Source organism: Haemaphysalis longicornis, unplaced genomic scaffold (assembly GCF_048455015.1).
Source record: "Haemaphysalis longicornis isolate Haplotype H1 unplaced genomic scaffold, Haemaphysalis longicornis Haplotype H1 scaffold_2, whole genome shotgun sequence".
NCBI lineage: Eukaryota > Metazoa > Arthropoda > Arachnida > Ixodida > Ixodidae > Haemaphysalis > Haemaphysalis longicornis.
Genome location: NW_027526295.1, coordinates 11,098,733 through 11,126,221, shown reverse-complemented (window position 1 = coordinate 11,126,221; position 27,489 = coordinate 11,098,733). Strand labels below are relative to the sequence as shown.

General features: G+C 49.3%; 1 protein-coding gene across 5 annotated transcripts in view; it reads left to right on the top strand.

The window, feature by feature from the left end:
• LOC144168744 (cullin-2-like) overlaps positions 1–18,241 on the top strand; it is a 39,834-nt gene extending 21,593 nt beyond the window's left edge. For 4 of the 5 annotated variants that reach the window (XM_077697700.1, XM_077697696.1, XM_077697698.1 and 1 more), the window contains 7 exons: positions 1,239–1,367; positions 2,421–2,507; positions 8,136–8,282; positions 8,350–8,427; positions 13,496–13,912; positions 15,108–15,227; positions 17,657–18,241. In XM_077697700.1, the coding sequence (XP_077553826.1) occupies positions 1,239–1,367; positions 2,421–2,507; positions 8,136–8,282; positions 8,350–8,427; positions 13,496–13,912; positions 15,108–15,227; positions 17,657–17,788 (1,110 nt within the window). In that variant the 3' untranslated portion in view covers positions 17,789–18,241. The remainder of the gene's footprint in view (positions 1–1,238; positions 1,368–2,420; positions 2,508–8,135; positions 8,283–8,349; positions 8,428–13,495; positions 13,913–15,107; positions 15,228–17,656) is intronic. The other variant, XM_077697699.1, reaches the window with a different exon arrangement.
• The last annotated feature ends 9,248 nt before the right edge of the window (positions 18,242–27,489 follow it).

Genomic DNA, 27,489 nt, shown 5'->3' with positions numbered 1-27,489 from the left:
ACGTTGTCCAGACCCTACACATCAAAATAAAACCGATGTCGTCAGATAGGAAGCACGTTTCGTTTATAAATACTGCGCGAAGTCAAAAACCATCCTCGTGATCAAAAACAAACCTAACCTGGCAGCACCTGTCGAAGTCTCAGGCCTTTGAATGGGAGCGCCTTCATTACAGCTAAAATCTGATGAATCCACATTGTTGCTGAAGTCATCACTGCTGCTGGGGTAACAAAAAATGTGTCTGGCGATTACAATACTCTGTAATGCAAAATTTAGGCACAGCTAAACTGAGTTTGAGGAATCAAACGCGCATTATTGCTTCTGGGTTCTCTCGACGGCAGCGATGGTGAGCCTCTGCGTGGGCGGTGCATAGTGTGTCTTGGGAAGGGACCGCGAACTGAGGCTTAGGCAGGGGACGCCTCTCCCTCCCGCCTGCTCCAAGCGTTGCACAGACCAGCGTCTCGTGCACACACAGCGCACTGCCCTCCCCCGAACCTTTTCGCCACACTTTCTGTCGTCACACGCTCGGTTACACACAGCACCATTGCCTTGCCCGTGCCCTTGGCCAAAGTGTTGTGCACTAAAATCAGCAGCAACAGCTGCCCAAGTGTCTGCCACAGCTGTCCGCTTTTGCTGGTGCGCGCCGTGAAGTGGATGCCATTCTCGCATAACTCGCTGCTATCGCAGTTTCAAATTTCACTGTCGGTGCCGTCTGCGCACGCAAAATGTCAACAAAAGATAACAAAATCGAAAATGGAGCTGTTAATAAATACGCAAGATAGCGTTAGCTGTCCGCAAGGCGCTGTTTTTAGCTTTCACGGGACATTTGAAATCATTGGAACTCAGTGTCCGATGGCCTCTGGCACCGTTAGGAAAGAGTTAAGCAGTATGCATGTTCTCTTAGGAAATCATTGTTGATACAGCGACCTGTTTGGCGTGTGTAGGTTGAGCTGCATGGCACTTTGATTTCGTACACTACTCAAACAGCACAGTTAATGTAACAATTAGCGTGCTTTTTTGCTGCAGGTGTCTTTTTTTTTCCCCCTGTGTCGTCCGCGATTCGGCACCAGGCACTGAGCTTCCACGAGATTCCTCTTGGTGCACTCGTAAAGTGTTTTGTTGGGCACGTTGTTTTGTGTGATGCATGATTGCGCATGGTGTTGCCTGACAACAAGTGTGGCCCACTTGCGAGCCGCACGGGTGCGAATGAGTGCCTCGCCCTTTTCTGCCCCTGGCCGCAGCTGGCCAAGTACTGTGACGCGCTGCTCAAGAAGAGCGCCAAGGGCATCTCCGAGTCGGAGGTGGAGGACAAGCTCACCCAGTCCATCACCGTCTTCAAGTACATCGACGACAAGGATGTCTTCCAGAAGGTCTGCATCCCTGCTCCCTCTCCCTCCTGACACCAGCTGCAGGAGAACGGGGCAGTTCAGACGGGCTCATGGCCGTTTGTGGGTCGTGTTTGCTTTTTGCGAGGCTTTAAGGACGCGCTTAATGGAGGTGCAACTTTTCCCAGGAGCCGTTGCCAAAAATGACGATGACTTGGTAGGTGGGAATGACCAGTTCAGTAGCAGTTAGGAAGCACTTTTTAACGAGCCTTTTATTTTTCTAAAGGGTAGTTGAGGTGGGCCAAATAGTTGTTTCTGCGTATCATGTGAGGGCCCGTTATCGGTTTCTGTGGGCCACCGGCGGCCCTTGCGCCTTGACATTTGTCTCCGTTTTTGGTAGTGCTTGCGCTGTGTGGGGGGGGGGGGGGGAGGGTGGCATGGTGTGTTTGAAGTGCTCGGAGACAAAGCGCTTGTCAGCCCCGCTGGGTGAGTGGGCCGAGGTTAACCTTGACGCCTGTTTTTACTGGCCCTGCGGATGGCTCGTGCAGTGCAATTCTAGCCGTCATTAGCACATTTTTTCGCACATCCGGAGTTTTGTTTTCACCAAGGGCGTTCTGGTGAGCAGTGGCTAATGATGATGGGCTGTTGAGATCGGGTCTGTCAGGAAAAGGAGGGGCTCACTCTTGCATCGCCACTACCGGGGAAGGGGGGGGCGCCCGTTTCTGTGTTGCAGGACGTTTGGGAACTCGCCAGGGGACCGAGGCAGTGGCAGGGACGCCGAGGGCAGAGCAAGGCAGGCACTGTGAGGCCGTTCCAGGCAGGGAGGTCACAATTTACTTTCAGATAAGATAAAGTCCACGAAGACAGCTCTGTTGTTCTCGTGCATGGCACTTTACTTTATTATCTTGTGCCTGGTGATTCTCGTACTGGTGGTGTTTTTGTTATTCTTGTACAAGTACATGGTAAGCGTAGCTTTGGCGCATGAAGCAGCCCCCAGCATAGTGAACTGCCGTATTGGGGCTTGACTGTTCTCATATAAACTGGCCAAGGAAAAGTGCGCTCCTCCTCCACCTGGTGACGGAGCGTGGCCCCTTGCAGTTCTACGCCAAGATGCTGGCCAAGCGGCTCATCCACAGCCAGTCCATGTCCATGGACGTCGAGGAGGCCATGATCAACAAGCTCAAGGTGAGCCCTCCTCCTCCGGCCGTTCCCACCAAGCCACCACTGTGAGGGATTGGCTGGCGTGGCCCCGGCTTCAGACGGGCGCAGAGGAGGCATTGTTGAAACAGACCTGTGCGTACCACGGTGGAGGAATGGGAGAGGTGGCGCAACAGTGCCCGTGCCAGTTCACCGTGCGCTTCTAGCAGTTTCCCACAGACGGCGCACACGCATGGGGGCCATCGGTTCGCCACGAAGCATTGTCAGTGCTCATCTCCAGTGGCCTGGGCGACTTGGGGAGCCGATGCAGTGCTTGCAGCGGCCGGGGCCCGTTTCGAGTGGTGCCTGCATTTTCTGGTCACTCTGTAACAGGCTGTTGTTTGTCTTGGTGGTAAGGTAGCGGGCTCACGCTGTTGCAGAGAGAAATCAAGAGCCTGTGGCTTATAAAACGACACCCCAACACTTGTGGACGGCACCTCTCGCAGGTGTTTACTTTGCTCACTGTAAATAAAATTAAGATAACTCCTCTGGCACTGATTGACTTCGGAAGGCCAGAGCATATGCTCGCTAATTGAAATTGCGATTGGTCACCTCCACATTCCAGCCCTTATTGAAGCAATGTAGGTGTGAAATTGCTAGAAGCACTTCTCTTGCCGAGGAGTGCTACCTCACGGTGCATCAATTCTTGAGCGGCGCTTAGTAATGAACTTGTGGCGTACTTATGTAACGTGCCAGATTCTAATTGCACCGACTGGGAGCAAGGAGCACCTCCCATAAAAGAGGCAGACCAGCTTGATTGTAAACTGTGCAGCAGAATGGTAAAGGGCAATCGTGATGTGGTGTGTCGCATCCCGAAATAGCTGCACACCTCTTTCGACACAGCGTGGTTCAAGCTGCCAATAATTTCTAGGTAACTCCTGGAGCAAAGTTGAAAGAGCCACTTCACAGTCGTAGGCAAGAGAACTTGCACTCGACAATTTGAGCAAAATGAGACACTGGCATGGAACAGTCACCCAGAGCCCATTCCATCGATGCTCGGTCAGACAAGGACTCTGGCCGCTTCCGAGTCGTGTCGATTTCCTGGAGAGGCCGGATGTGGACACGGCGTCATGCGCCAGCGAGGCTCGCAATGTCTCTCGCAGCCAGCTCTGTCGGCTGCTGGTGGCAGGCAGCCCCGCCTGGGCACGGCATGTCGCCAGAGCTGGAGGCTTGAGACGCTCGTCTTTGGGAGCAGGAAACGAGCGCTTCTCCTGACACCACTCGTCGCTGGTCGGGCAGCACTTTTTTCACAGAACGATTCGTGCTGCAAGAAAGTGTGTATACATTTTTCTTGTTTTCTTGGTATAAAAGTTTTCTCTGCACCATACAACGGTGCCGTCGAGTGAGACGAAATGTGCGGGGGAAGTTTCCACTGAGGAAGTCTGAAAGGCTCCGGTTTTGTGGTTTACCACAGAGAACTGCATGCAAACAATGGCCCCCAGCGTGCAGCGCCACCCCTCGGAGGACGGGTGAAGCACGCGCAAATTGTCTGCTTGCACTGAGCATGGGGAGCTCTCATATGCCCTCACCGCGGTGTGTGCTGACAACCTGGTCTTAACGATACCCAATTTTAGCAAATTTCTCCATTTTTATGAGCAATTTTTTCTCTGCCTACTTCAAGTTATGGGAGCAATTTGGGATTTGGCCAAATTTTCAATTTTGCCAAGCATTTTCGAGTTTCGAAATCTCAACCTGAATCATAAAAGGTTTATTTGTACAAAATACACGTAACATGTGCAAGATTACAGAAAGAGGTCCTCTTTCAGAAAGGGGACCTCTTTCACAGTTTTTCTCAGGGAATAGTTTTTACGTATATAGCAGAGAAACAACTTCAGTAAATTGTAATTGAGTCAAATTAAGTGGGAATGTACGCTATTAATCTCACAGAAACAATTGAAAATAAAGAAAAACACGCTGTCATAACAAAAACAAGGGATCTCACAGAGCAACTCACAATAAACAATAAAAGCGAGTTGACATCTGATTTTTTAACTTCGTTTTAATTACATTCAGGGAATGGGACGCTATAAAGTGAAAAGGTAAACTATTCTAAAAAGAAATTCCAGAAAAATGAACGAATTACGTGCCGTAATTTGTGCGAACTTTTGGCAAAAGAAAATTATTGTTTAGCACAAACCTCGTGACATTGCTATTTGAAAGAATCGAAGTTAAGTGCGAAAGTTGATTGTTTGTTATCGTATACATATAAATACCAAGGTTATATTTAACAAGTTTGGTAACAGTTAATATTTTGTTTTCGTGAAGTAGTGACGTAGCGTTAGTGAGAAATGGGCTTCACGTGGCAATTCTTATTGCTTGGCTTTTAATTGTTTAAACTGAAGTAAGATGAGTGGTGTATGTGTTACTCTATGAAATAATGCAGTAAGGAATGTGTGAATGAACAAAAGAAAAATACCGTGACATCAGTGTTGAGGGATTGAAATAAAGGTGAGATGTAATCAGTATTCTTATGCCTAACATCGTTTTTTTCCTAATGTACACAATGTGTCGGTGATATTTCAAGGTGATATTTCGGTGATATTTCAAGGTGATATTTCAGTCCTTCAATGCTTCTTTGGTAATGAAACTCCCGGCCAAGTTTCGTACGGGGACAAAGGCTGCCGCGAGTGGCGCTACCGCAGATCGGAGGGCATCGGGTGGCCGCTGCTGCTCTGTAGCCAGACCGGCAGGCAGGAACGCAGTAGCAGCATGCCCATTCGCACCAAATTTTTTCGCCACTCGCAAAATGATAAGTACATTTGAGCGGCCCACGACACGTAAAGCGAAAGCTCACTGCTGATAAGGCGGCGAGGGTCTGTTTTATCTTACTCCGTGGTCCGTTCCCTGCCAAACGCGCTCTGACCACGCCCCCGGCTGCCCTCCGATCGACACCAGCGCCGCGGCACGGCAGCGAACGAAGCTCTCCCATAGCCTGACGGCGAAGTTTCATGACCAGAAAGGCATTGAAGGACTCTGTTACTGTCGAGTTGAACGCCTAGGAATCTAGAGCAGTCGCTCGCCTGCAGGGATGTTATCGAGCGCAATTGTAAGGGGGAGAATAGAAGGTAAAGGTTTTTGCAGTGAAGGGAAGACAACAAGTGTTGTCTTAGACGTGTGAATTTGTAACATGTTGTTACTGCTCCACCGAGCCGGTTGTGACAGGTCAGAATTTAGTTTTTCACTTAAAGACATAATGCTACCATCGGAGTGTCATCACCAAATAATATACGACTGGATGAAGAGAGGCAATTCATAAAATCATTAATGTAGAGTAAAAACAAAAGTTTGTATCAAGAGTTTCTATCAAACATGCAGGACTTCCTTGCCATTTTCAAAACTTGCAAGACTCGTTTGCCTAAAGAAGTCATTGCTCGTTTGTTCTGTAGCTTCTTGCATTGGAGGTTGCACGGAGGCTTTTGTTACTTCACTCGAAATAAATGAACGTCTGCTGTTGCTGAGGCTGATCTTGTGAGAGAACTTATTGAGGACATTGGGAGCGGAATCGGGTGATAATTACTGTCCTCCTAATTTGGATCTTGAAGGAGCCATGAAGACAACTCACAAGTTTGGTTTATTCGAAAGATTGCCTCCTTAGAATCATACTGACACCACTTTTAACGCACACTTCGCTCAAATAACCTATATAACTAGGGAAAAAGGGAACGGCCACGCGACCCACCAGCTCGTTTCCTGCAGCAGAACTTATGATGTCACACTAGAATGCTCTGCGATTGGCGGAGGCTGGCGAAAGCTAATGCAAATTAGCCAGAGCTTATAAGCTTGCCGAACGACCTATTTGCGCCTAAAAGGGCACGTTCTTTCTGTAGCAGTAAGAATGGGGGATAAACGGTGGAAGTTACGAAAGCACGCGTAAACATTGAAGTACCCATGCGTACTCTTGTTGGTACTGCGCGCACTATGCTTGTTTTAGCTGCACAGCAGTCCGCCGCTTTCAAGTTGTCTTACACGCACTGGCCAATCGGCGTGAGTGACGTTGTCTTGCGTGACCCTGTTTGTCGAGGATATTCCATGTTTCATATAACAATTACTTTCTACCGTAACAAAAACAAGCCAGGTGCCAATACGGTCAAAAAACAGAGCAACGGCAGGCAATGGTCCGTGCATGCGTATAGTAGCGCCATCTGGGAAGACTGACGGCAAGCAGCGCTGCAGCCGAATCACGCAGTGCAAGCTCGTTTGTGTATGCGCGCTTATGACTTCATTGCTGACGTCCCGAAAACACACGATTTGGCGGAAGAATCGAAATTTTAACCTACATTGGTTAATTTGTCAGTGAATACGGAATCATTTGCTGCCGGAGAAGCGCTAGGAGCACTATAAAACACGAAATCTTTCAAATAAAACAAGCTTGCATTTTGTTCTCCTGGCTCCTTTAAGTATAGGAGAGGATTAAAGCAATGCCGCCTGTACAAATGTTGCCTAACGTGTTGCCCACTTTCCAATGAGAACGGCAGTTCAGGCACTCATCCGCTATGTGGCGCGAGTCACCAGCGCTTCTACGGCGTGTGTCTGTCAGTCTGCCTGTTGGGATTCAAGAGCCGTTTCGCTCACATCTTAGCCGCGACGAGGCGCTAGTTCTGGGGCGAACTGGGGATCTTGTTCAGCATTTCGTTCACTTCATACGTGCTGCATTTTTCAAAAGATGACTGATGGAGGCTGATGAAAATTAATATGAAGAACATATTAATTTTCGGCTAGACAAATAGCAAACAGAAAAACTATATTTTCAGATCGTGCAGCCATTATTTTGCTGATATTTTTCTCTCTGGAGGATTTAGTGAAGAAAAAACTGCCAGCACGAGCGCTCACTTCTATACCATTAATTTAAAAAAAGCTATCACGTGCTTGTAAATTTCAGACAAAATGATACGCAGCTGAGGGGCCAGCCACGCTGTCCAGGCGCTTGTACAGTACAGTCGTCAATTTTAAAACGGCATACCGATGCGGAGTGCGAACAGCGTGAACAAAACAAGGCCGACATAAGGAGGGGGCAGAGGGGGGAATGCGCCACTCGGGAAATTTCGGGGCTCGTGATCCAAGTAGGTAAACGCGCAAAGCTGGCGTCAGCCTGCGGCAGCACAAGTGGTTTTGCGTCTGCTGTGGCACAGGCGGTTTTATGAGCGACAGACCAAGACAGACAGGCATGGTGATAAATAACAAGGTGTAGGAGCGCCGCCTGGGGAACGCTAGCCAAACGGTCAACTACTTTGCATAGTTTCCGAGAAGCGGCGCTGGCTGTCGGACATGAAAGCACGCAGGAAGGCTACGGAGCGGGAAAGAGCAGCAGGAGAGTGGCTGTTAGGCAATGTTTATACAGGCGGTGTTGATTAAACGCACTGCCCATAGTCCTTCCGGCATTCTGCAAATGGGGTCGTCTCACTCCTGGAAGCAGGCAGGTCAGTGTGAGGAATGGGCGGGTGTCGACAGAGAGCAGGCCTCGGTGGAAGGCCTGCTGGGTGGGGTTCCGAGGCAGGCACGCTGCCTGCTCGTTCAAGTTGTGGCTGGAGTGACACGCAGAGCTGGGAGCTCCGTCCCAGTAGCGTGTGCCGTGGCGGGGAAGGACTTGCTCCCGTAGCGTGATGGGGGTGTGTGCAGCAAGCGTGCGGCTACGAGTTCACGAGCAAGCTGCACCGGATGTTCACGGACATGAGTGTGAGTGCCGACCTGAACAACAAGTTCAGCAGCTACCTCAAGGCGGAGAACATCGAGCTGGGCATCAACTTCTCCATATACGTCCTCCAGGTGAGGAGGCCCTCCTGGTGGCGGCTGCCCCGCCCTGAGCCACCCCTTCCCCTTCCCTCCGGTGCAGGCGGGAGCGTGGCCCCTGGGTCAGAGTGCGGTGTCGCCCTTTGCCATCCCCCTGGAGCTGGAGCGGAGCGTCCAAAAGGTGGGTCCCTGTGGGGCTGCGGGGGAGCGTGCACTGCTGGTCCCATAGGCTGAGCCGGAGGCAACGAGGGTTGGCCGCTTGCAGTGGCTATGGAAGGCCTGCACACGTGACTGTGGAAATGTAACTGGACCAGGCAACAGCAGCAACCACTATCCTCTGCCCAGAAAAAACAGTTGACTCGGCTCTCGGCCCTGCTGGTGCTTACCATTCCTGCGTGACCCAGTCATCCTGAAGGAAAAAATGAAAGTCTTTCTCACATTCAAAGCCAGGCTTTGCTGCCTGGAGCAAGTTTTGAGACCTTTTTTCCTTGTCATTTTTGAGTGGGTGGCCAGTGAGTGTGTCCCGCAGAGTGCGGGAAGTTGGGCAAGTTGGTGGCACTAGGGTACCCAAGGTTCGCATAGGTCCTTGAAAACCTTGAAAACCCTTGAATTTAGAAGTGTAAATTTCAAGGCCTGGAAAATCCTGGAATTTTTAAAGGGTCCTTGAAAACCCTTGATTTTTCTGGAGAGAACCAATGGCCCTATCTTTTCACAAGGATTTAAAGTGTTTGTCGTGAATTTTAGGTGTTACAAATGTAAAGAAGCATTGTAACAATCAAGTTTCAGTGTATTGCGTGAAATTACGAGTTCTGGATTCTCATTATTACGAGGCAACATTCGGAGCAGCACTCCTGAATAGAATTCATGTCACGATACAATCTCGTGAAAGCCGGCTTCTGTTCTCTATCTTGCATGTTCCATCTAGTCTGTGGACAGCCTTTCATTGCATGTTTGCTGTGCCTCGTACGCTCCATCTGCATTTGCTTTTGCGTGCAAATGGTGGACGTGTACATAGTTCATCCTGCCTTGCAGCAACACTTGCTGAGTTAATTTCAGCTGATACTTTTGCTGACAAAGCAGGAGATGCAGGCAACATTAACGAAGTTTTGAAATCAAGCAGCCTCAGCAAAACACCAAGAAAAAAGAAAAACCTCTAAATATAAACTAAGGAAAAAAAATAAAGCTGGGGGTGCATTTATGAACCCATAGCGCCTATCTAAATGTGCATTAATATTCTTAGGTATTAGGTAATATCAAAATTTTGCATTTTGTTGAAAAAGTTTTAAATAATCACAGATAAAACATAAGATGGGGACCTTGAAAATGTTTTTTCTGGTCCTTGAAAGTCCTTGAAAACCCTTGAATTTTCGCTTTTGAAGCCCGTACGAACGCTGGGTACCTGAACCATGTTTCCGAGACGCTAGAGAATCTGTACAAGACATCAACTGAAATTACAAAACATTGAACCCTGAACTTGCCACGCCTACTTGGACCCATGCTTCTAGGCCTCAGTCAAGCTGTCATGAGCAGCTTTTTGCCCAGGAATCACAGGAATCTCTCTAGGGCAATGTGGAAATTGAACTGAATGGAATTCAGTGTACATCACATTACTATGTACAATTCTTGCTTAGTTAAAGGAGCCATGAAGAGAAAATGCAAGTTGGTTTTATTCGAAAGATTTCGTGTTTTATAGTGCCCCCAGCGCTTGTCCGGATACAAACGGTGCTTTATTCACTGAGAAATTAAACAATTCAGGTTAAAATTTTGATTTTCCCGCTCAATCGTGCGTTTTCGTGGTCCCAAATGACATCACAGGAACCGACCGCTCTGCAGCCTAGAGTACCTTCATTCACGCATCCGCCGTACAGGGTAGAGACACGTATACGCTGGCACCGCCATTTTCGGTTGCTCGCTCGCCGCCGAAGCAAGTCATTGTGTCAAAACCGCGCTAAAATTATCGCCGCAACGCGGTTTACTGAAGAAGTTTGAATCATATTGTCTGTTTCGCGTTGCTAGGTCTCGTGGGAAACGAAAAGAATAACGCGTTGAGCCCGTTGGCCCAATTGCGGCGGCACGGGACCGTTCAAAGGTTGTCTCCACCCTGTACAGCGGTGTTGGTTCGTTCCCGCGTTTCTTTACGTTCCGTAACCTAGATGGCACCACCATACCGTGGCAAGCGTTTGGTTTGTTTTTACCCGCATTTAAACCTGGCTTGTTTTTGTTCTGGGAGAAAATATTCGTTCCCTGAAACAGTGCTCGCTCGACAAATGGGGTCACGTAAGACACCGTTGCTTGCGTCAATCGGCCAGTGTCGTCTGAGACAACCCCAAGCCCCGTAGTGCTGTGCAGCTAAACCACGCATGCTGTGCCCAGTACGAACAGCAGAACGCATCAGTACTTCTATGTTTACATGTGCTTTCGTAACTTCCACTGTTTGTCCCATCATTCTTATTGCTTTGTAAAGAATGTGCCCTAAATTTAAGTGCAAATCGCTCGTTCGTCTAGTTTGTAAGCTCTACCTAATTTGCGTCTGCTTCTGCCAGCCTCCGCCAATCGCAGAGCTTAGCTCATGTGACATCATAGTTTCTGTTGCGGGAAATGAGCTGGTGGGTCGCATGACCATTCCCGTTTTTCCTAATTATGTAGCTTATTTGAACGAAGTTTACGTTAAAAGTGGTGTCAGTATGATTCTAACGAGACAATCTTTTGAATGAACCAAACTTGTGTTTTCTCTTCATGGCTCCTTTAACCAAGTTCTGTTTCCAAGGGTGCCAGTGAAGAGGGCTTGCACATCTCTCCGCCTCACTGTTCATTTGGTGGGCCTCCATCTGTTTGTGCATGGAAGCCGTGCAGGGCAATGCTGCTTTGAAATGTTGGACTGCACTTGCAGCAATGATCACCCCAATTGGCCTCCTTCACTGTCACCATCCATCAAAGAAAAGAGGAAATGTGCATAGTAATGTGATGTGCACAGAAGCATGGGTCTTTGGAGTGTGGTGAGTTTGTGGTTTTGTACTGTTCAATCGGTGTCTGTCTTGTCCGCATGCTTCTGGCAACCCGCGCCTTGGTGGAATGAGTGCGGGGAAGAAGCAGAATGTGGCTTTTCCTCTCCTGTCCCACAGCCTAGAACAACAAACACTACTTCGAGTGCGTGGAATGGCCATTTGGGTGCCCCAGGTTGGAGAAGCAGCTTTTTTTCCCATGCAGCGCCCTTGATGTCGCTGTTGTGTTGTCACAACTACTTTCTGGAAGGAACTGGATGCCAGGCACTGAAATGCACAGGGATCATATCCTAGCACCGTAAGTGCCCCCCTGGCCGATTCCTCAATAGCACCCCCAGCGACAGATGCTGTGTTGATTTTCCTGCCAGGTGCACTGTGAACAAGTTTGCACTGGCATGTGCACCATCGTCATCAACTTGACCGTTTTTTTCGTTCTCTCAGACATGTGGCCTAGCAAGCTGAGTGCCGGGTCCTCGCCAGTTTTATTGCCTCCCTCTCCAGCTGTTGTGGCGTAGCTGGCAGTGGGGATAGCGGCTGGGCTACCAGCGGAGCAGGCGGGTTGATGCCCCTCGAGCACCAAGAGTCGAGGACGTGCTCCATGAGTGCTGGCAAAAACGGCAGTGGCCCTGCGTGTGGCGTGCCCGTACTGGTGCCCACCCACATGTGGAGGGCAGGCACGTGTGCCATGCCCGCTCCAGGACGCGTAGCAACATTTTTATCCCACAGTCCCACGTGTGACCCTTCACTAGAGGCCATTTGCGAAATTTGAAACCAAAATTTCACTTTAAAGCCATTTGAAAGCCATTCACTTAAGAGACGGTTGCTGTGCAGTGTTGCAATGTTACATGTCCGGGGGGGGTTGATGGTCGCCATCAGGCAGAGTTAATCTGCCTTTTGCCTCTCCTCCCGAGACATGCTTTGTTTAAATAAATGGAATGAAATGAAAATGAAAATAAGCAACTCGATCTAATGAGATTAGGTCTTGCCCTAATCATAAACCCGCTGTCATAAACCGTTTCCTAACCATTGCTACAGCAGAAAACGTATTGGAATCTGTACCCCTTATATATTCAGGTAACCGCTTCAGTTTTGCTTTAATAAACACTTTAACTAGGTAGAAAACGTGAAACCGAGAACAGCTACTTCACACGCCGAGCCTTTGGCGTGTCCAGCAGGTGTTCTTGAATTAACCACTCGAGTGGGGATGGCGACAATTGTAACTCGCAAAAGGGCTCTTATAAGTCGCGGGTACCATGCTACACGCCATGTTGCAAAAGGGTAGAATACAGTTGAACCCTGCAATGACGAATCTGCTGGAGAAAGCGAAAAAGTTTGCATTTGCGAGAGTTTTGTTGCCACGAGAATGCCAAGAAACTCGCCTGCAAAGCGAAAATTTATTTCCGAAAGCCGGTTACATGACTTTGCGAGCCTTACCTTGCAGAAACTTCACAGCTCAGCTCTCACACTACAAGAAGTGCTCCATTGCTAGTTGTGCGTGCCTAAGAATGGCCGAATCGTGTCGAACGCATCAAGAACATCCTGCAGGTTTGCCTTCTCTGCACGTTTTTCTCCCTGGAGGCGAAGTCCAGCTTGTTCTGTTGACAGACTTTGCCAGGCAGTGGCAGCTTGTTGTTCCAGTGCTGTGCACACCACTTTGTTTACGTCCAGAAAGGCCACAGCCGTCGTGGTTTTGTTTTGCGCACGTGCGCAGTTTTTCAAGGCAGTCTAGCAAGCTGCAGGCGGGTCAGGGCTATGCTCCCTTCCACGTGGGCCACTGACTTGGGCAGTGATGGCTGCCTTATCTTGTAGCGATAAAAACTTCCGCTTTTGATTGAGAGCAGGGCTACTGAGTGCCGCACACACAACGAATCCACGTGCACTCGTTGTGTGTGTGGCAATCGGTTGTAGCTGGCTAGTGTTGCCCAAATCGAAAACGTGCTGTAAGTCGCCACGTGTTGCCCCCTGGTGGTGTCGCTGCGAAGCTGCCTCCACGGTTGCTTGTTGCACGGTCTGTTATCGTGTAAACAAATACGGTGACGGCCATGCACGTGCGCTGTGGCAGGAATTTAGGTGCTTTGAGCCCGAAAAAACTGCATTTGAGCCCTTCTTGGGCGCTGTTAGCCTGAAATGGGTAGATGAAATGCCAACCGGACTTGCATGGAATTCCGTTAACGCTTTCCAAGAACACTGCGAGATGCATGGGCTTCTGTGCCAGCGTCACTGAGCATTGGCCCGCCGTGCGTGCAGTTTGAGCACTTCTACCAGAGCAAGTTCAGCGGGCGCAAGCTGAGCTGGCTGCAGCACCTGTGCCAGGCGGAGGTGCGGCTGTGCTACCTGCGGCGCTCGTACCTGGTGAGCCTGGGCACCTACCAGATGGCGCTGCTGCTGCCCTTCGAGGGGGCCGACGCCCTGTGCGTGCGCGACCTGGCCGAGGCCACCCGGCTGGCCCCCGACCAGCTGCACAGGCAGCTGCAGGGCCTGCTGGATGCCCGCCTCCTCCTCCTGCTGCCGCCCCAGGGCCAGGAGCAGGGCCAGGAGCAGGGCCCGGGGGAGGGCCAGCACGGGCCCCTCGGCCCCGACACGGTGCTGCACCTGAACAAGGCCTACTCCAACAAGCGCACCAAGTTCAAGATCTCCGCCGTCCTCCAGAAGGAGGCCGCACAGGTACCCACCCGCAGGTCCCGCCATCGGCCGGCTGTTCACGGCGAGGGTCAAACTGTTCCACAAATGCCACCCCGGGTTGATTTTGTTATTGCGGGTTTAAATTCTTTCACTGAATGTATTTCGAGGAAAAATTGTAATTTTTTTAGGGTGACCATGAAGTGACAGAAAAACGTTTGCGTTGTTATGTACACAGGTTTATTCGTGAGTGACGGAAGAAAAATTCTATAAAAACATTATTATGCGGCCATTAAAAAGCGCGTCACTTTTGCGGGCACAAGAAGTGGGAAGCACCTGGAGCACAAAACTGAAACTATCTGCTGTGTGCCCGCACGTGACCGGATGTGCAAGTGGTAGCTGGCGCACCGTTGTAGTGAAGTATAAAAAAAGGAAAGAAGACCAAGAAGAAAAGCACGTATTTCCGCAATGTGGCAGCACATGCCAAGCGAGGGAAATGATAGAGCATGTGCATCACTGACCCTGCCAGGGTTAAAGGGGCCAGGAAGACAAAATGCAACTTTGCGCTATTCGGAAGACTTGGCATTTTGTACTGCCTCCAGCACTTTTCCTGCAACCAACGACGCTTTATTCACTGAGAAGTTGTGCCGAGATTTCATTTCTCCCACTGCACTGTGATGTCGGCAGTGACGTATTTAGGGCAGGCACCTAAAAGAAAAGTTCATACGCTGAATGAGGCTGCCGTAAGTGGTGGAATGTTGTTGCATTGCTTGCTGTCTGCCTTCCTACATGGCCCACTCAAGGGCCTTGTGTTTGACCAGATGTGCCTCATTTTTGCTACAATTAGTGGTAACGGTTTCGTGCAACAGTGGGCATGCTTGACAGAAAAGAAAAGGTCACGTGAGTGGCAGTGTCGCTTGGGCCACTTGCCGAGTGTCAGACCAGCCCAGTGGGCCCAAAGTCTGAGCAGCTTCGGCAACACACTGTTCACGTGTTTGCTTCCACACCATTGTTGCGACTATGGAAAATGTGCACTGAATCTAAGCTCATTGTGTGGGCATCCGTGTTTAATTTGAGTTGTATTTTATGGCCCCATAATACGTCACCAACTCGTGTGAGTGAAGTTTGCATTTGAAGTGGTGTCGCTGCTATTCTAACGGGGCCTTTTTTGGGTGCATTAAAGAGGGTTGGTACAGCCTCTTGAGTGGGCCCCTGATGGCCACCACTTCTTCTCTCGCAGCAGGAGCTGGAGCAGACGCACAGCTCGGTGGACGAGGACCGCAAGCTGTACCTGCAGGCGGCCGTGGTGCGCATCATGAAGGCCCGCAAGCTCCTGCGCCACAACACCCTCATCCAGGAGGCACGTGCGGTCCCTCCCTCTTAATGGTGCTTGCAGTGAGGTCCTGGCATGCTTGGTACAAGCCAGTGATCGGAGGGCCTCCTCATCATCATCACCAGCCTATCTCCCATTAAAGGGACACTGAAGTGAATTTGTCAAGCTCCCGTTTTTGCTTGCACTGCGTAGACTGGCTCAAATTAGCCCACTTTTCATCGTTTATCCGGTTCACAAATCGGTAATTATTTTACACAGCGCGAAAGAAGAAAAACTACTATGCGCGGTTTGCGGCGGCCGCACCAACTAAAGCTGTGACGTTGGGAGGACGGAGCACCGTGATTGGACGATGCCCAAGGTTAGCAATCAAACAAGTTTCGGTTTCGGTTCTGTAAAACACAACCGATGGTGTTGTTGGATGGGCATTCTCAATATCTCAGTAATCATCGTACCGCGCTTCTGCCATGTTGTCGGCTGTAAAATGCGTAAGATAAGCCTCCCAGGACGGCTTGGAATCATAGCATTCACTAGCCGACGCCTACTCAGTGCATGAACGCCCTCCGCGTCCCTGCAGACGCTCAAATGCCATGCGCTTTTCCCCCATATTTGGAGCTTGCCTCACCCATGCCTGTATCGTAAAAAGGGTGTTCGCACCAGGCCAAGGGTCTGTTGATTCTGGCCTGTGCCCACTGCCCACAAGCAGTCGGTGCTTATGGCAACAGCACGCCAACGAGAACTCGCTAGTGCGCCAGTGCCAGCCTGCGCGCGTTCTGTGAACTAGTTCGTGTAGCCATGAACGTTGCGGCCCAAAAAAAGGCGAACGCAGTATAGAAAACATCGGCAAAAAACGAAAAAGTTAACTTATAAAAAAAAAAAGCAAGCATCCGCGGAGATTCGAACTCGCGACTTGCAAAATACTTGCAATGACACACCCAGCGCTCTAGACCACTCGGCCACGGGGCGGGTTCTGCTGACCTTGGAAATATAAGGTATATATTGTATAACCAGTTTACACTTTTATTTAGTTTTAGCATTTCAAGCAGCTTAGGTGACTATTTGTTGTGTTGCGCTCGTGCAGTAAGCATCCCCCAAGTTTCCACAGTATATCACGTCTAGTAATCGCATTTCTTAGACGGAAAAGCGTTCGCAGATGCGTAGTCGTGCTGCTGACCGCTGTGCTTGTTCGCCCAGCGCAAAAATGTGCTTCCTGCACCCTAGTTTTACGCTGTACGGTAAAAATATCAGTTGATTTTATTTCCTTAGTACCTATATTGACTTCGCTGACTCTTCTCTTGCCTTCAAGAGGCCTTATATTTTCCTACTGGCGTACCAGTCAGCGAAGCGTCGCATGTGCGCTTATGCAGCGCTTGTGTGAAGCGACCTTGACTTGGAGCTAGATGCAGTGTACAAACTAACCAAGTAAAGAAAGGCACATTCTTCCATTCACAAACGTGTCCTGGCTTCGTTTCAACTGAGCGAACGAATTGCGACGACCCGTCTGCGGCCGGCGGATGAAACGCTGGGCCGACTGACTCTGCCTGAAGGCCGGCCAGCCGCGCAGTAGCGCAGCCAATTGCGACCTCGGCTCCTCCCGACGTCACACGAAAACGCCACAAAAAATGGGCGAGCGTAAAGAGAGGAGGACAGCATTTTCGAATTTATTTTTCTACTAAATAAAATCGCGTAAACGCGCCCAGAGTGGTCGAAACATGGCCTGGGGACTCCGGACTACAATTTGCGCTAGTAATCCCGCAATGTTTACATATCACTTCAGTGTCCCTCTAATCCCCAATTACCCCGGTCCTGTGCCAACTGCGACCAATTAATTCCTGCAAACGCCCCCTGCAACGCTTACCTTCTCTAGGGATCCACTGTTACCCTATCTTGCCTTCGCATTACATGCCCTGCCCACGTCCATTTCTCCTTAATTTCTACCAATAGGTCTCTTTTTTTTTGCCTGCTCCGAGCAGCTCTGAGCAGTTCCAAGCAGCCCAAAGCTGCTCCTGCCATAGATGTTCTATGGGCAAATAAAATACGGAGCTGCTTGGAGCTGCTCAAAGCTGCTTTGAGCAGGCAAAAAAAAAGAGACCAAATGTGTTCCTGACCCGCTCCGCTCTCTTCTTGTCCCTTAATGTTACACCTATCATCTTCCGTTCCATTGCTCGCCAAGTCCTCCAACTTTCTGCCCTGTAGGTGAGTACCGGTAATATGCAGCTGTCATGCACTTTCTTCTCCAGGGACAATGTCTGCCCAATGCACTCCACCCCATCCTTCTAATTAGCTCTGCCAGTCGAGTATACCTCCTGTATTCACAGGGTATGAGAAACACTGCTTTTGCATCTTGTTTATAGCTTTTATTCTTGGCAAGTGCATTCCTCCTCCTCCTGCCCGAGGTTTGCAGCAGCCCTGTGCAGAGTAAAGTGCCGTTGCCAATTGTGATGGGCCGGCCCTTGCAGGTGATCAGCCAGGCCAAGAGCCGCTTTGTGCCCAGCGTGGCCATGATCAAGAAGTGCATCGAGGCGCTCATCGACAAGCAGTACCTGGAGCGGACGCCCAACTCCACCGACGAGTACTGCTACGTCGCCTGAACGGGGCTACGTCACCTGTACAGAGAGGCCCAATAAACGCTGCCCCACGTGCAAGCGGTGCGGCAGCGTGCTGTGCTGGGGGCTCACAGAGAGAGCCGGCCAGTGGCTTGCTTGTGCGGCTGCTCCTCTGCTGCACGGCTCCCACACACCTGGGCTAGGGAGGATGTGTGCAGTGACCGCATCGGTCACGACCCACAGCAAGGCAGCATTGCATGTGGGCATCGCCATACCTGCCCGGGCAGCCACCTTGGCGTTGCAAACTGGGGAACGTTTGCTTGAGAACCGCACTGAACTAAAATTGGATGGGACATGGCAGCCATCAACACGTGAAGCAGGTTCGCCAGCTGGCCCGTTTGATGTGGAATTTTTGTTGCGTGCTAACTAATTTTAATGCTCCATAAAAGTGAATTGTTTAATGCGTCATTGTGCAACAATAAAGTCGTTTGTCATTCAGGGCAGCAGCTTTGTCAGCTGGTGCAGTTTGCAGAGGCATGGTTTGTGCATGTGCAAGTACCGGAGGCAGTGCAGGAAGGCAACCTTGCACGGACGCTCTCTGCAGGCCCATGCAGGCACTTAGTCGGGCCGACCAACACTTGGCAAAAGACGCAGCTCGTGGGCGGAAATTGCGTGCAAAGCATCTGGCAAACAAGTGGCAGTCTGCTGCGAGAGCCAGTTTTGGACAATGGCTGCCGTTGCGTGTCCACACACACCACCGGAGATTCCTTATGCACAGTGCAGAGCAACAGCAATGTCAAGAAGGGATGCAGACACAGCGCCATCAACTGAAGGTTTTACAGTCTATGCTCGTTACAGCATATCCGGCAACAACGGACCATTTCTGTTGGTTTGTTTGGTCCTCGTGAATTTTAAGTGGCGTCCACTCTGCTAATAACGGACTCGGCTATAGCGGACTATCGGCTACAACAGACTAAATTTTAGGCGAAAATTGTTTTGACTGAATGCTTACGGACTTCCGTGGTACAACAGACTAAATTTTAGGCGAAAATTGTTTTGACTGAATGCTTACGGACTTCGCGGTGCCGGCACCCGATATGCTTTTCTTTGTTTATTTTGGCAAAGAAACTTGTGTCTGTCAACACTGTCGGCACCCATGCCGTTGGCGCCATAGAAACTCTATGGTTGGCGCAGCCAAGCCAAGCCAGTGCGGCTGGCCTTTGTTGTTGTTGCTTTTTTTTTTTTTTTTGCGACCGGCGGCATGAGCGGCAGGCTAGCTGATTTCACTGATGGTTAAACTACGTACGATTAACGCTGTCGTACACGGCGATAAACAGACCAACATCACCAAAAGTACAGGCCTATCTAAGCAGACGCTCCGTTCGACCTTCAAGAACAAGGCCGCTGCCGTTAAACGCGGCTCCTTGAGATTGAGCAACAGCGCTTTCGAATACGGAAAGTGACGCACTCGGAGTCGAGTCAGCCTTTCATCTTCACAGGTTTTTTTATGTGATAAAGAACTCGGGTTCAGTAAGGTAAGAAATACCTTAAGTAGGAGGTTGGCTCCCAGACATTGTGTGCAATCTGCCGGTGGTTGTGCACAGTACAACTGGTAGAACTGTAGACATTTAGAGCTGTCCATAAGATTATATCGAGGCAGCTGTTTTAATGCTCGGACTACAATTATATAAGAAATGCGGAAGCTTTATTGAGGGAGCGTCAAGATTTGATTGATTTGCTTGATTGATTTGATTGATTGATTTGATCTGATTTGCTTGGCGAACGGTGCTTCGTCACGAAGGGTTTTAAAAGCCTAGCTGATTCTGCTGGCCACGACTGATTTTATAGCGGGTTAGTAACTGCTCCTTGTTATATTCTTTCTTTCTTTGCTCAGCTTAGCGTGCGTCTTTACGCACTCGACCGCATGTGCTAGGCCTTTTCGAAGTGCCGGTGCTAAGCTCCGGAAACAGGGTTTTTAGGCGATTCACCCGCGTGAACGCCTACAGAGCTAGGTGCACGTTGAAAGAACAGTGTCTGTAGCATGTATGTGCAGTACTGGTCAAAGTTCGCACTTTTGCGCTCGTAAACCTCCCCCCCCAGGTCGGATACTGCATACTTCGGCTACAGCGGACGTTTTAAGTGCGAAGCACTTCTTAGTCGGACCTACTCCTTCCACCGCCGTCCGTCGCCCGCAGGTGTTATCGCGCCCTCCTCTCCTTAGCAACGGCGCGGTAGCGGAGGGAAGGCGCCCATAGCAACGGCGCAGTGACGTCACTACACCATGTGATGGCGCGCGCTCTCGCCGTGACGTCACGCGCTCGCGCCTCCCTCCCCTTCCGCGCGCCGTGACGTTGCGCGCGTTCGCTGCCCTCTCCCCTTCGCTCGTCGCGCTCGCCCCGCGCCTACTCTCTCTCAGTCGCCTGGCTCGGCGCGGCACACTCCCCTATTCGCCGCGAGCTCGACATGTAGGTGGCGACAGCGTCGCGCTGCTAGTGTGGATGCTCCGCTGAGCGGCCCGTAAGAATGCACACCGTGGGCGCGCTTCGTGCCTTTTTCCCGCCGTATGTGCTCACGAAAGGTGCAAACAAGAGTGGTATGCTGTAGTTCGGTTCCTCAACGTTCAATGTATAGCATGGAAGCGGCAGTCAATTTTTATTACTACGCCAAAAAAAGCAACGACTCATCGGGAATCTCAGAATGGCCGTAATTGTGACAATGAGCTTGTACGCTGTGGCTCGTAGCAAGCTCGATCTTTCCAGACTATGGCTTTGAGCCTTCAATAAGAGCATAAATAGAAACAAATGAGGAAGCCTCGATCTCTGAAGTTCAGTTTACAACGGCAAATCTTAACCGCTTTCACTGGTAGCATGACGCATTCTTGCATTTGTAGAATGCCCTAAAATAATAACACTACTTAACTGCCCCGAAATTCTTTCTAAGAGCTTACGATATTTTTTGTGTGTTCAAAAGGCAGCATAAAATAACTGAATTTTGATTAGTGCAGAGACATAAATGTACCCGCTCTTACGGGTCTTTTAAATGAAATTTTAACGACTCTGAAGCAAGGTTTGATGAATAACGGTGTCGGATCAATTATTTACGGCTTTTGTCGCAAGTGAACTTGCGAATTGAATTGTCAGCGCACGCAGTACAATCAACATCTCATGTTTAGCTAGGTTTTCGCTAAGTGACAAGCAGCTGCTTACAGTGTGCAGACCAAGCTTCTGGGACCTCACAGCGAGCACAAATTTTCTGTTACGGCTGCTCTGTTGACCATTTGCATTCCTTTTAAAATCTAACAGGTGCCTGCAACCGCGAGATGTGTTTGCATTCTTGCGTATAAGGTCGCTTACGAACCCTAAAGATGGCAATAAATGAAGTTGCGCTGTTGCAGATGTAGTAAAACATTTCCTTTTTATTTCTCGTTGCGAATCAGCGCAACGGGTTCCCGGTAACTACTTTGTTTTGTAAACTGAATATCGCCTTGTCGTGGCATTTAATTCTTGAGGATTGGTTAAAAAAATGAAATTCTGTGCATTTAGTTTTTTTTTTTTCGGGAAAGGGGGGAGGGGGGGGGTCCTGCTGACGTTGCAAGAGCAGCGAGAAGAGAACGCATGTAACGCGAAAAGCCAAACTATGGTTATAAGTATTACATACAATCGAAACTACACTAGGCGCCGTGTTCTGTAGCGGTGAAAAAGCAGTACATATTTTCAAAACTGATTAAACCCCCTTCGGTCCGGGATTGTCCAGGAATTGTGGCTCGCCTTTTTCGAAATTGGATTGCATTGTGGGAAAAAAAAAAAAAAAAAAAAACAGCGAGTCATGGCACACCCCTCACATATGTGGGCAACAACGTCCATTATATAACGCGTTTTCTCCTCTTTCTTTAAACTTAGGTCCACTTTAAGAGGTTAAGACGTGAAAATATTAGGCATTTGGTTATGCTGAGTGAGACACGTTTCTGGACAAGGTGATTCATGTCGGATTTGAAAATGATATATATGAAAATGACTCACAAAATGCCACATGACAGACGCAAACTCACAACTGCTTAATTTTACCGAAAAATCCCCCCTAAATACTCTTCCGCATCCATAGAAACGTATTTTAAATAATACGTAAAATTAGCAACTCGATACAGTTGAATTAATGTTTCCTCTTCCTCAGTATAAACAACGACTGTCCAAAAATGGTATTTATTTTAGAAAAGGTACGGGAAGGACACGATCACACAGGCGCTTGCGGGTGTAAAATACGTGTCCGGTAATGTATGGGCGATAGCGCAAACTTTCATCCTTTAAATAATCACCACGCCACCTTCAAAAAGCACCCTTCGACGTTCCCGAAACGGCAGACGACTGCACTCAACAATGATAAAAGTGCAATGTGTGGAAGCGAACACTCAAGCGGTGACCATGCAGGGCGAAGATGTTTCGTGGAATTAAACCAGCGCATTAACCCGCAACGGCCGCTGATTATTGCGTTCCTAGAGGAAATGCGCAAGCACAGATAAATTTTGTCGTTGCTTACTGCCAAACGAGCACACATATTGATTGTTTTGTCGTGTGCAGCACGCGTCTTGCGCCGCACGCAACGTGAAAAAGCAGACGACGCGAGAGCGCCATCCACACTAGGAGCAGTTCGTCCCGCCGCCGCCAGGGGCCGACTGTGTTCGCGCTCGGGGCGAATATTGGCCGCGAGGCCCACCACTCGAGAGGCCGGCGCTGCGATCGTTTTGACGTCACTTGTAGGATCACCGTTCCTATCTTGCTGCGTAGTTGGCTTGCAGCGCGTGACACTTCACTTAGGAAGCGCGTTCTAAAAGTATTTTCGTGTTAATTTCCTTCGTTTGAAGTTAATTCTGAATGCGTAAAGCGCAGTTCGACCTAATGGTGACTGTATAACCGTATCAACTGTGGTAGATTATCCGCAAACACCATGAGCGCGGTGGTGTATTACGCATGCGACCGAAGCGTATACAAGCAGCGGCTTGTTCTAGACGATCGCCGAGTGAAGTTTCTAGATTTCCCTTGTTTGCAAGAAATGTATACAGCAGAAAATCGTGAACCGTTAACTGCTCGCAGAAGCACACGAACCCGCCGTGCCTGCCCGCACAGCCGACGGTGTGGCTCGAACCGACGCAGGTCGCGGCAGCAACAACTTGTCGCCGCTTTTTAAAATCACACAAGTCGTGGAAAAGAAGTTCCAGATTGGTGAAAGTGGATGTTAGTGTGATGAAAAATTCTGATAGGTAGTGTCATCAGCTGCGGTTTTCAAAGCTGTGCTCAAATATCTGCCGCGATTTACGCCGACCGGCCGCTGAGGTCGGTCCCGGCAGCGCCGGCCCGTTCACGCATGGCGCGGCAATCGGCCGAAGGATGGCTATGCTTACGCGCAAGAACCGACCGGGGCCGCGCAGGTATCTTGATCGTCGATCGCTTCAACGGAAATCACCGCGCTTACAGAGTTCCCAGCGCGGTGAAACGTTCTGTTAGGGACTGTCACTCGCAACTCTAACGGCGATGAAATATCTACTGCGACGCCAAGCCTAAAGTTCCCAACATCCGATTACGCGCATCCGAAGCCGGTTGCGAGCTGTTGGCGAAGGCCCTCCCGTCGCGCACGCGGGTGTTGCGTTTGGGTTCCACTAACTTTGTGAGGGCCCCCACCACTCGGTTCTCCTATTCTAAATATCCCCATTACCCGAAATAATTAACGACGTGTTTCGCCTCGTACGCAGCCTCGCCTTCTGTGAGCAGTCGTGAGTTTCGAAATTGATGCTTGAGAAAGGCCGGCTCACTGTAAACATACAAAACACGCTGCAATTACACGCTGCAAAACACGCTGCAACTACACCGAGCACCTAATTAAAACTAAATATAGCCTTGTCCGAACCCGCTCGAAGGCGTTAAAAACTCGCGTTCATACCGTTCATACATTGCGGACAAGTCGCGAAAAGTAAACATCAGCCGTGCAGAGTACAGGCTACGGCAGTGATCATTAATCAAATCCGGGCATGACTATAAAAACATCGTAGGGGAAATAGGCACTGATTAAGCCAAACTGCAGACGATAACAATACTTTTAAGCATGCGCGGCGAAGCAATCTGATCACCGTTCTCGCGTCATTCATTTATCAGGCAATGCGATCAGTTCGCGCGGTGAGATCATAAGTGAGTGACGCGTTCTGTCGCTGTTACAAGGTGCTTGTGCTGTGCTTGCATGCACATGTCCCGTCACAAGTATTTCATAACGAATTTACAGCGTACTTTTCTCGGCATCATTTGCATCGTCCATGGCGTTAGCTGGGTGCGTATGTAAGAGCTGTGGGTCGCGATGGTAGCAACTACCTAAACGCGGCGGTGTCGCCGGCCATATTGGCCTCGAGGACGGACATACCGTGCAATAAACGGCCAGACCTCCGTGGGTCGGCTCGCGCGTGCTCCCTCGCTCGGCTCCTGTAGTCGCGCGCGCGTATTCGTCGTGCGTGTGTGTGTGCGTGATTACATTCCCTCTCGAACATCTCTCGAACATACACGTTAATTCACCAAGATTTCCGCAGAGGGACAAACGAGGCATGTTAAGCCGAACGTGATCACGAGGGGGTGTTAATGTAACTAACGGGAAAAATGCCACCAAACTTCAACAAACTCCCCCTCATAGCATCACCCCGTGCTTCGCACTTCCTCATACTTCCCTTCGGGGAAATGCGGGGGAATTTTTTTTTTCGGATTAAGAGGGTGCGTTGTAACGAGCGTGGACTGTATTGGTAAAAGTGACCGTGTATACCATCACAACAAACACGAAAGAATGCTCTTGAACTTCCTGATCTTTTCCCATTGACGGCCAGCGAGATGTTGTAATTCCTTTTCCGACCGCGCTACAGAAGGCTTGCTAAAGCAGTTGTCTTGACTTTTTTTGTTTGTTTGTTCGTTTGTTTATTTGTATAATCTTCTGTCGAGGTGAACGGGGTAATAGGCGTTCGATGCACCTGTCGAGGCCCCGTATCTGAAGATTGCACAACGGCAGCAGCGACAGCTTAAACGAGGCCCATTTAACAACGGAAGTCTGCAAATTACGACATAATGATGGCACACTTCAACGTAGGCGAGCTTGTATCAACATAATTACCGGTTGATGTTACACCATAAAGCACAAGAGAAAATAGCTTGATAACGAAATTCAGGAAATGTTACAGACAGTAAAATAATTCAAAGAATTTTTAGCAAACTCGAGATTATAAACCAAACAAACAGTACCTTAGAGCGGCAGATGAGGACATACAAAACAGCACAGGAGGCAATTAGAAATGATGGTGGGTTATGAAAAGGGCTGAACTGTTCGACCAATATGGATAATAATTTACAAACTGACTGCATTTTCCTGGACTTTTCTAAAGCATTCGACCGCGTACCTCATTCCCGTCTGATTTCAAAATTAACAGAACTTCGTTTAGATTCGCTAACCTTATCGTGGATTCGTAACTTTTTGTCCTTTCGACAGCAGTTCACTCTGGTTAATAAATCTTCCTCTCCAATTTCCGATGTCACCTCCGGAGTGCCTCAGGGTAGCGTCTTGGGGCCACTACTTTTTCTAATCTACATTAATGATCTTCCAACTAATATTTCTTCGTCAATACGACTTTTTGCTGATGATTGTATTCTATACCGTTCTATCACTAGTACCGATGACCACCTTGCTCTCCAGAAAGACCTTAACCTCATTAACAACTGGTGTGGTGCATGGCAAATGACTTTAAATTTATCTAAATGTAAAGTAATATCTTTTAGTCGAAAAACATTAACTACTGCATTTGATTACTACATAAACAATTCCAACGTATCACGGTCATCTTCGTATAAATACCTCGGCGTCCATCTCACTTCTAATCTTACTTGGGCGGCACATGTAACCTACATATCTGCAAACGCATCAAGAACACTAGGATACTTACGTCGAAACCTACGAAACGCGCCAAATAACGTCCGCAAACAAGCTTACTTAACCTTTGTTCGCCCACAGCTGGAATTCGCATCACCCATATGGTCCCCCTTCCAAGCCTATCTCATTAACCAGCTAGAAGCTGTGCAAAACAGAGCGTCACGGTTCATTTCACGCATTTACAGTCGCCCCTCGAGCGTCACACAAATAAAGCATGACCTTTCATTACAGCATCTAGAAATACGGCGCACAGTTGCCCTCCTGTCTTTGCTTCATAAACATATTCACGCATCCAAGCCACCACCCTTCCCACTAACGGCACCATTGCGCATGTCTACACGACTACACAATCAGCGAAGCATCACACGCATCTTTGGAAAAACAAATTCATTCAATTCATCGGCTTTGCCTCGTGCCATAGCACTCTGGAATGACCTACCCGACGTCATTGTCAATTTAACTAATCATGAAATTTTTCGCGAGCAACTAATGATACATCTATCTCAATAGCATTGTATAACCCCCTTCAATTCTGTTTTTGTTCTTTGTGCTTTTTTTTTGCGACTGCGAAATTCTTGTTGTTGCTTGAAACCCCTCCTTGTCATTTGCGCAACCACTGTTATCAGTTCCAATGTATTGACTTGTATTGTGGAAGAAGTGTCACCCACTAGCATTCTTTCCTGTGTACCCCCCTTACTCTATGCTCCGTAATAGAGCCTGTAAGGTATTTTTAAATAAATAAATAAAAGGCAGGAAAGCCTCTTGCGATGGCTTGCGGCAGCACAGGTGGTTGGTGGGCACATCAAATGCCATTGAGGTCTTAGGGCCTGTGGGGTAACGGGCCGGTTGATACGGCGATGAGCCAGGCAACATATACAGACTGGTGGCATGGAAATATGACCAGGACGTGGCGCTAGGTCGCCTGGGTTCTGCAGGTGTGGCGACAGGCCGTAGCACCCCGATGTACTCGTCAAGCTGGAGTTTTCCAGGCACTTCTCGAACAAATTTCATTTCCTGTTTCCATGTCTGTTCTGCCAAGGTTTTCTTTTTCATGAAAAGGTGGTGACACCTTCAGCTGTGCTTTTTTCCTGCTTGCGTTCTTCTGGTTTCTGGCACCACATTGCAGCAGCACCATAAAAATTTTATGGTGTTTCATTTGCAACTTCTTCGATTAACGCATTGGCCTCCGCGGCCGGCCGAGGCCAAAGCTCTTTGACCGGCGAAACGCGGCCGCTTAGAAAATGGACCTTTTTACAGTACCGGTCCCTCTAGCGGCCGCCACGGCGAACTAAAAATGGCAGTAAGGCACACCCCCAAGAAAGTTTGGCTTTCGGAGAACTCGTGCACAAAATATCCTGGTCCTGCAGCCCCTCCCGCACAGACCCGTCACCCCGCACCTTTCACATGAATGTCACGGTAGCAGGCGAACGTTCTCGTGACTAATCTGCCGTGTTCGAAGCGCCCCCCCCCCCCCCCCCCCCCCCCACTGGCTGCAGCCATGTGCTGGCAGCGTGGTCAGTCTCAAGCGACTTCGCCCCTTTTCTTAGAAAGCCATTATTGTATGTACGTACGAACCCACCACGAGGAGTTCAAGGAGAAAAAAAAAAAGAAAACGTGCAGATTATAGCCGCTCCCTAAGCAAAAAACCGAGGGGCGCGCTTTTGTTTATTTTGCCCGAGGCGCGCCTGCCAAGAATGGCGGACCGGCAGCCCGCGCATGCGCAGATCGCCACTGGAAAAAGGTCCATTATTGTTTTTCACAATCTTTCGTAGATGGCAGCACATTGGTTGGTGTTTGCCTTT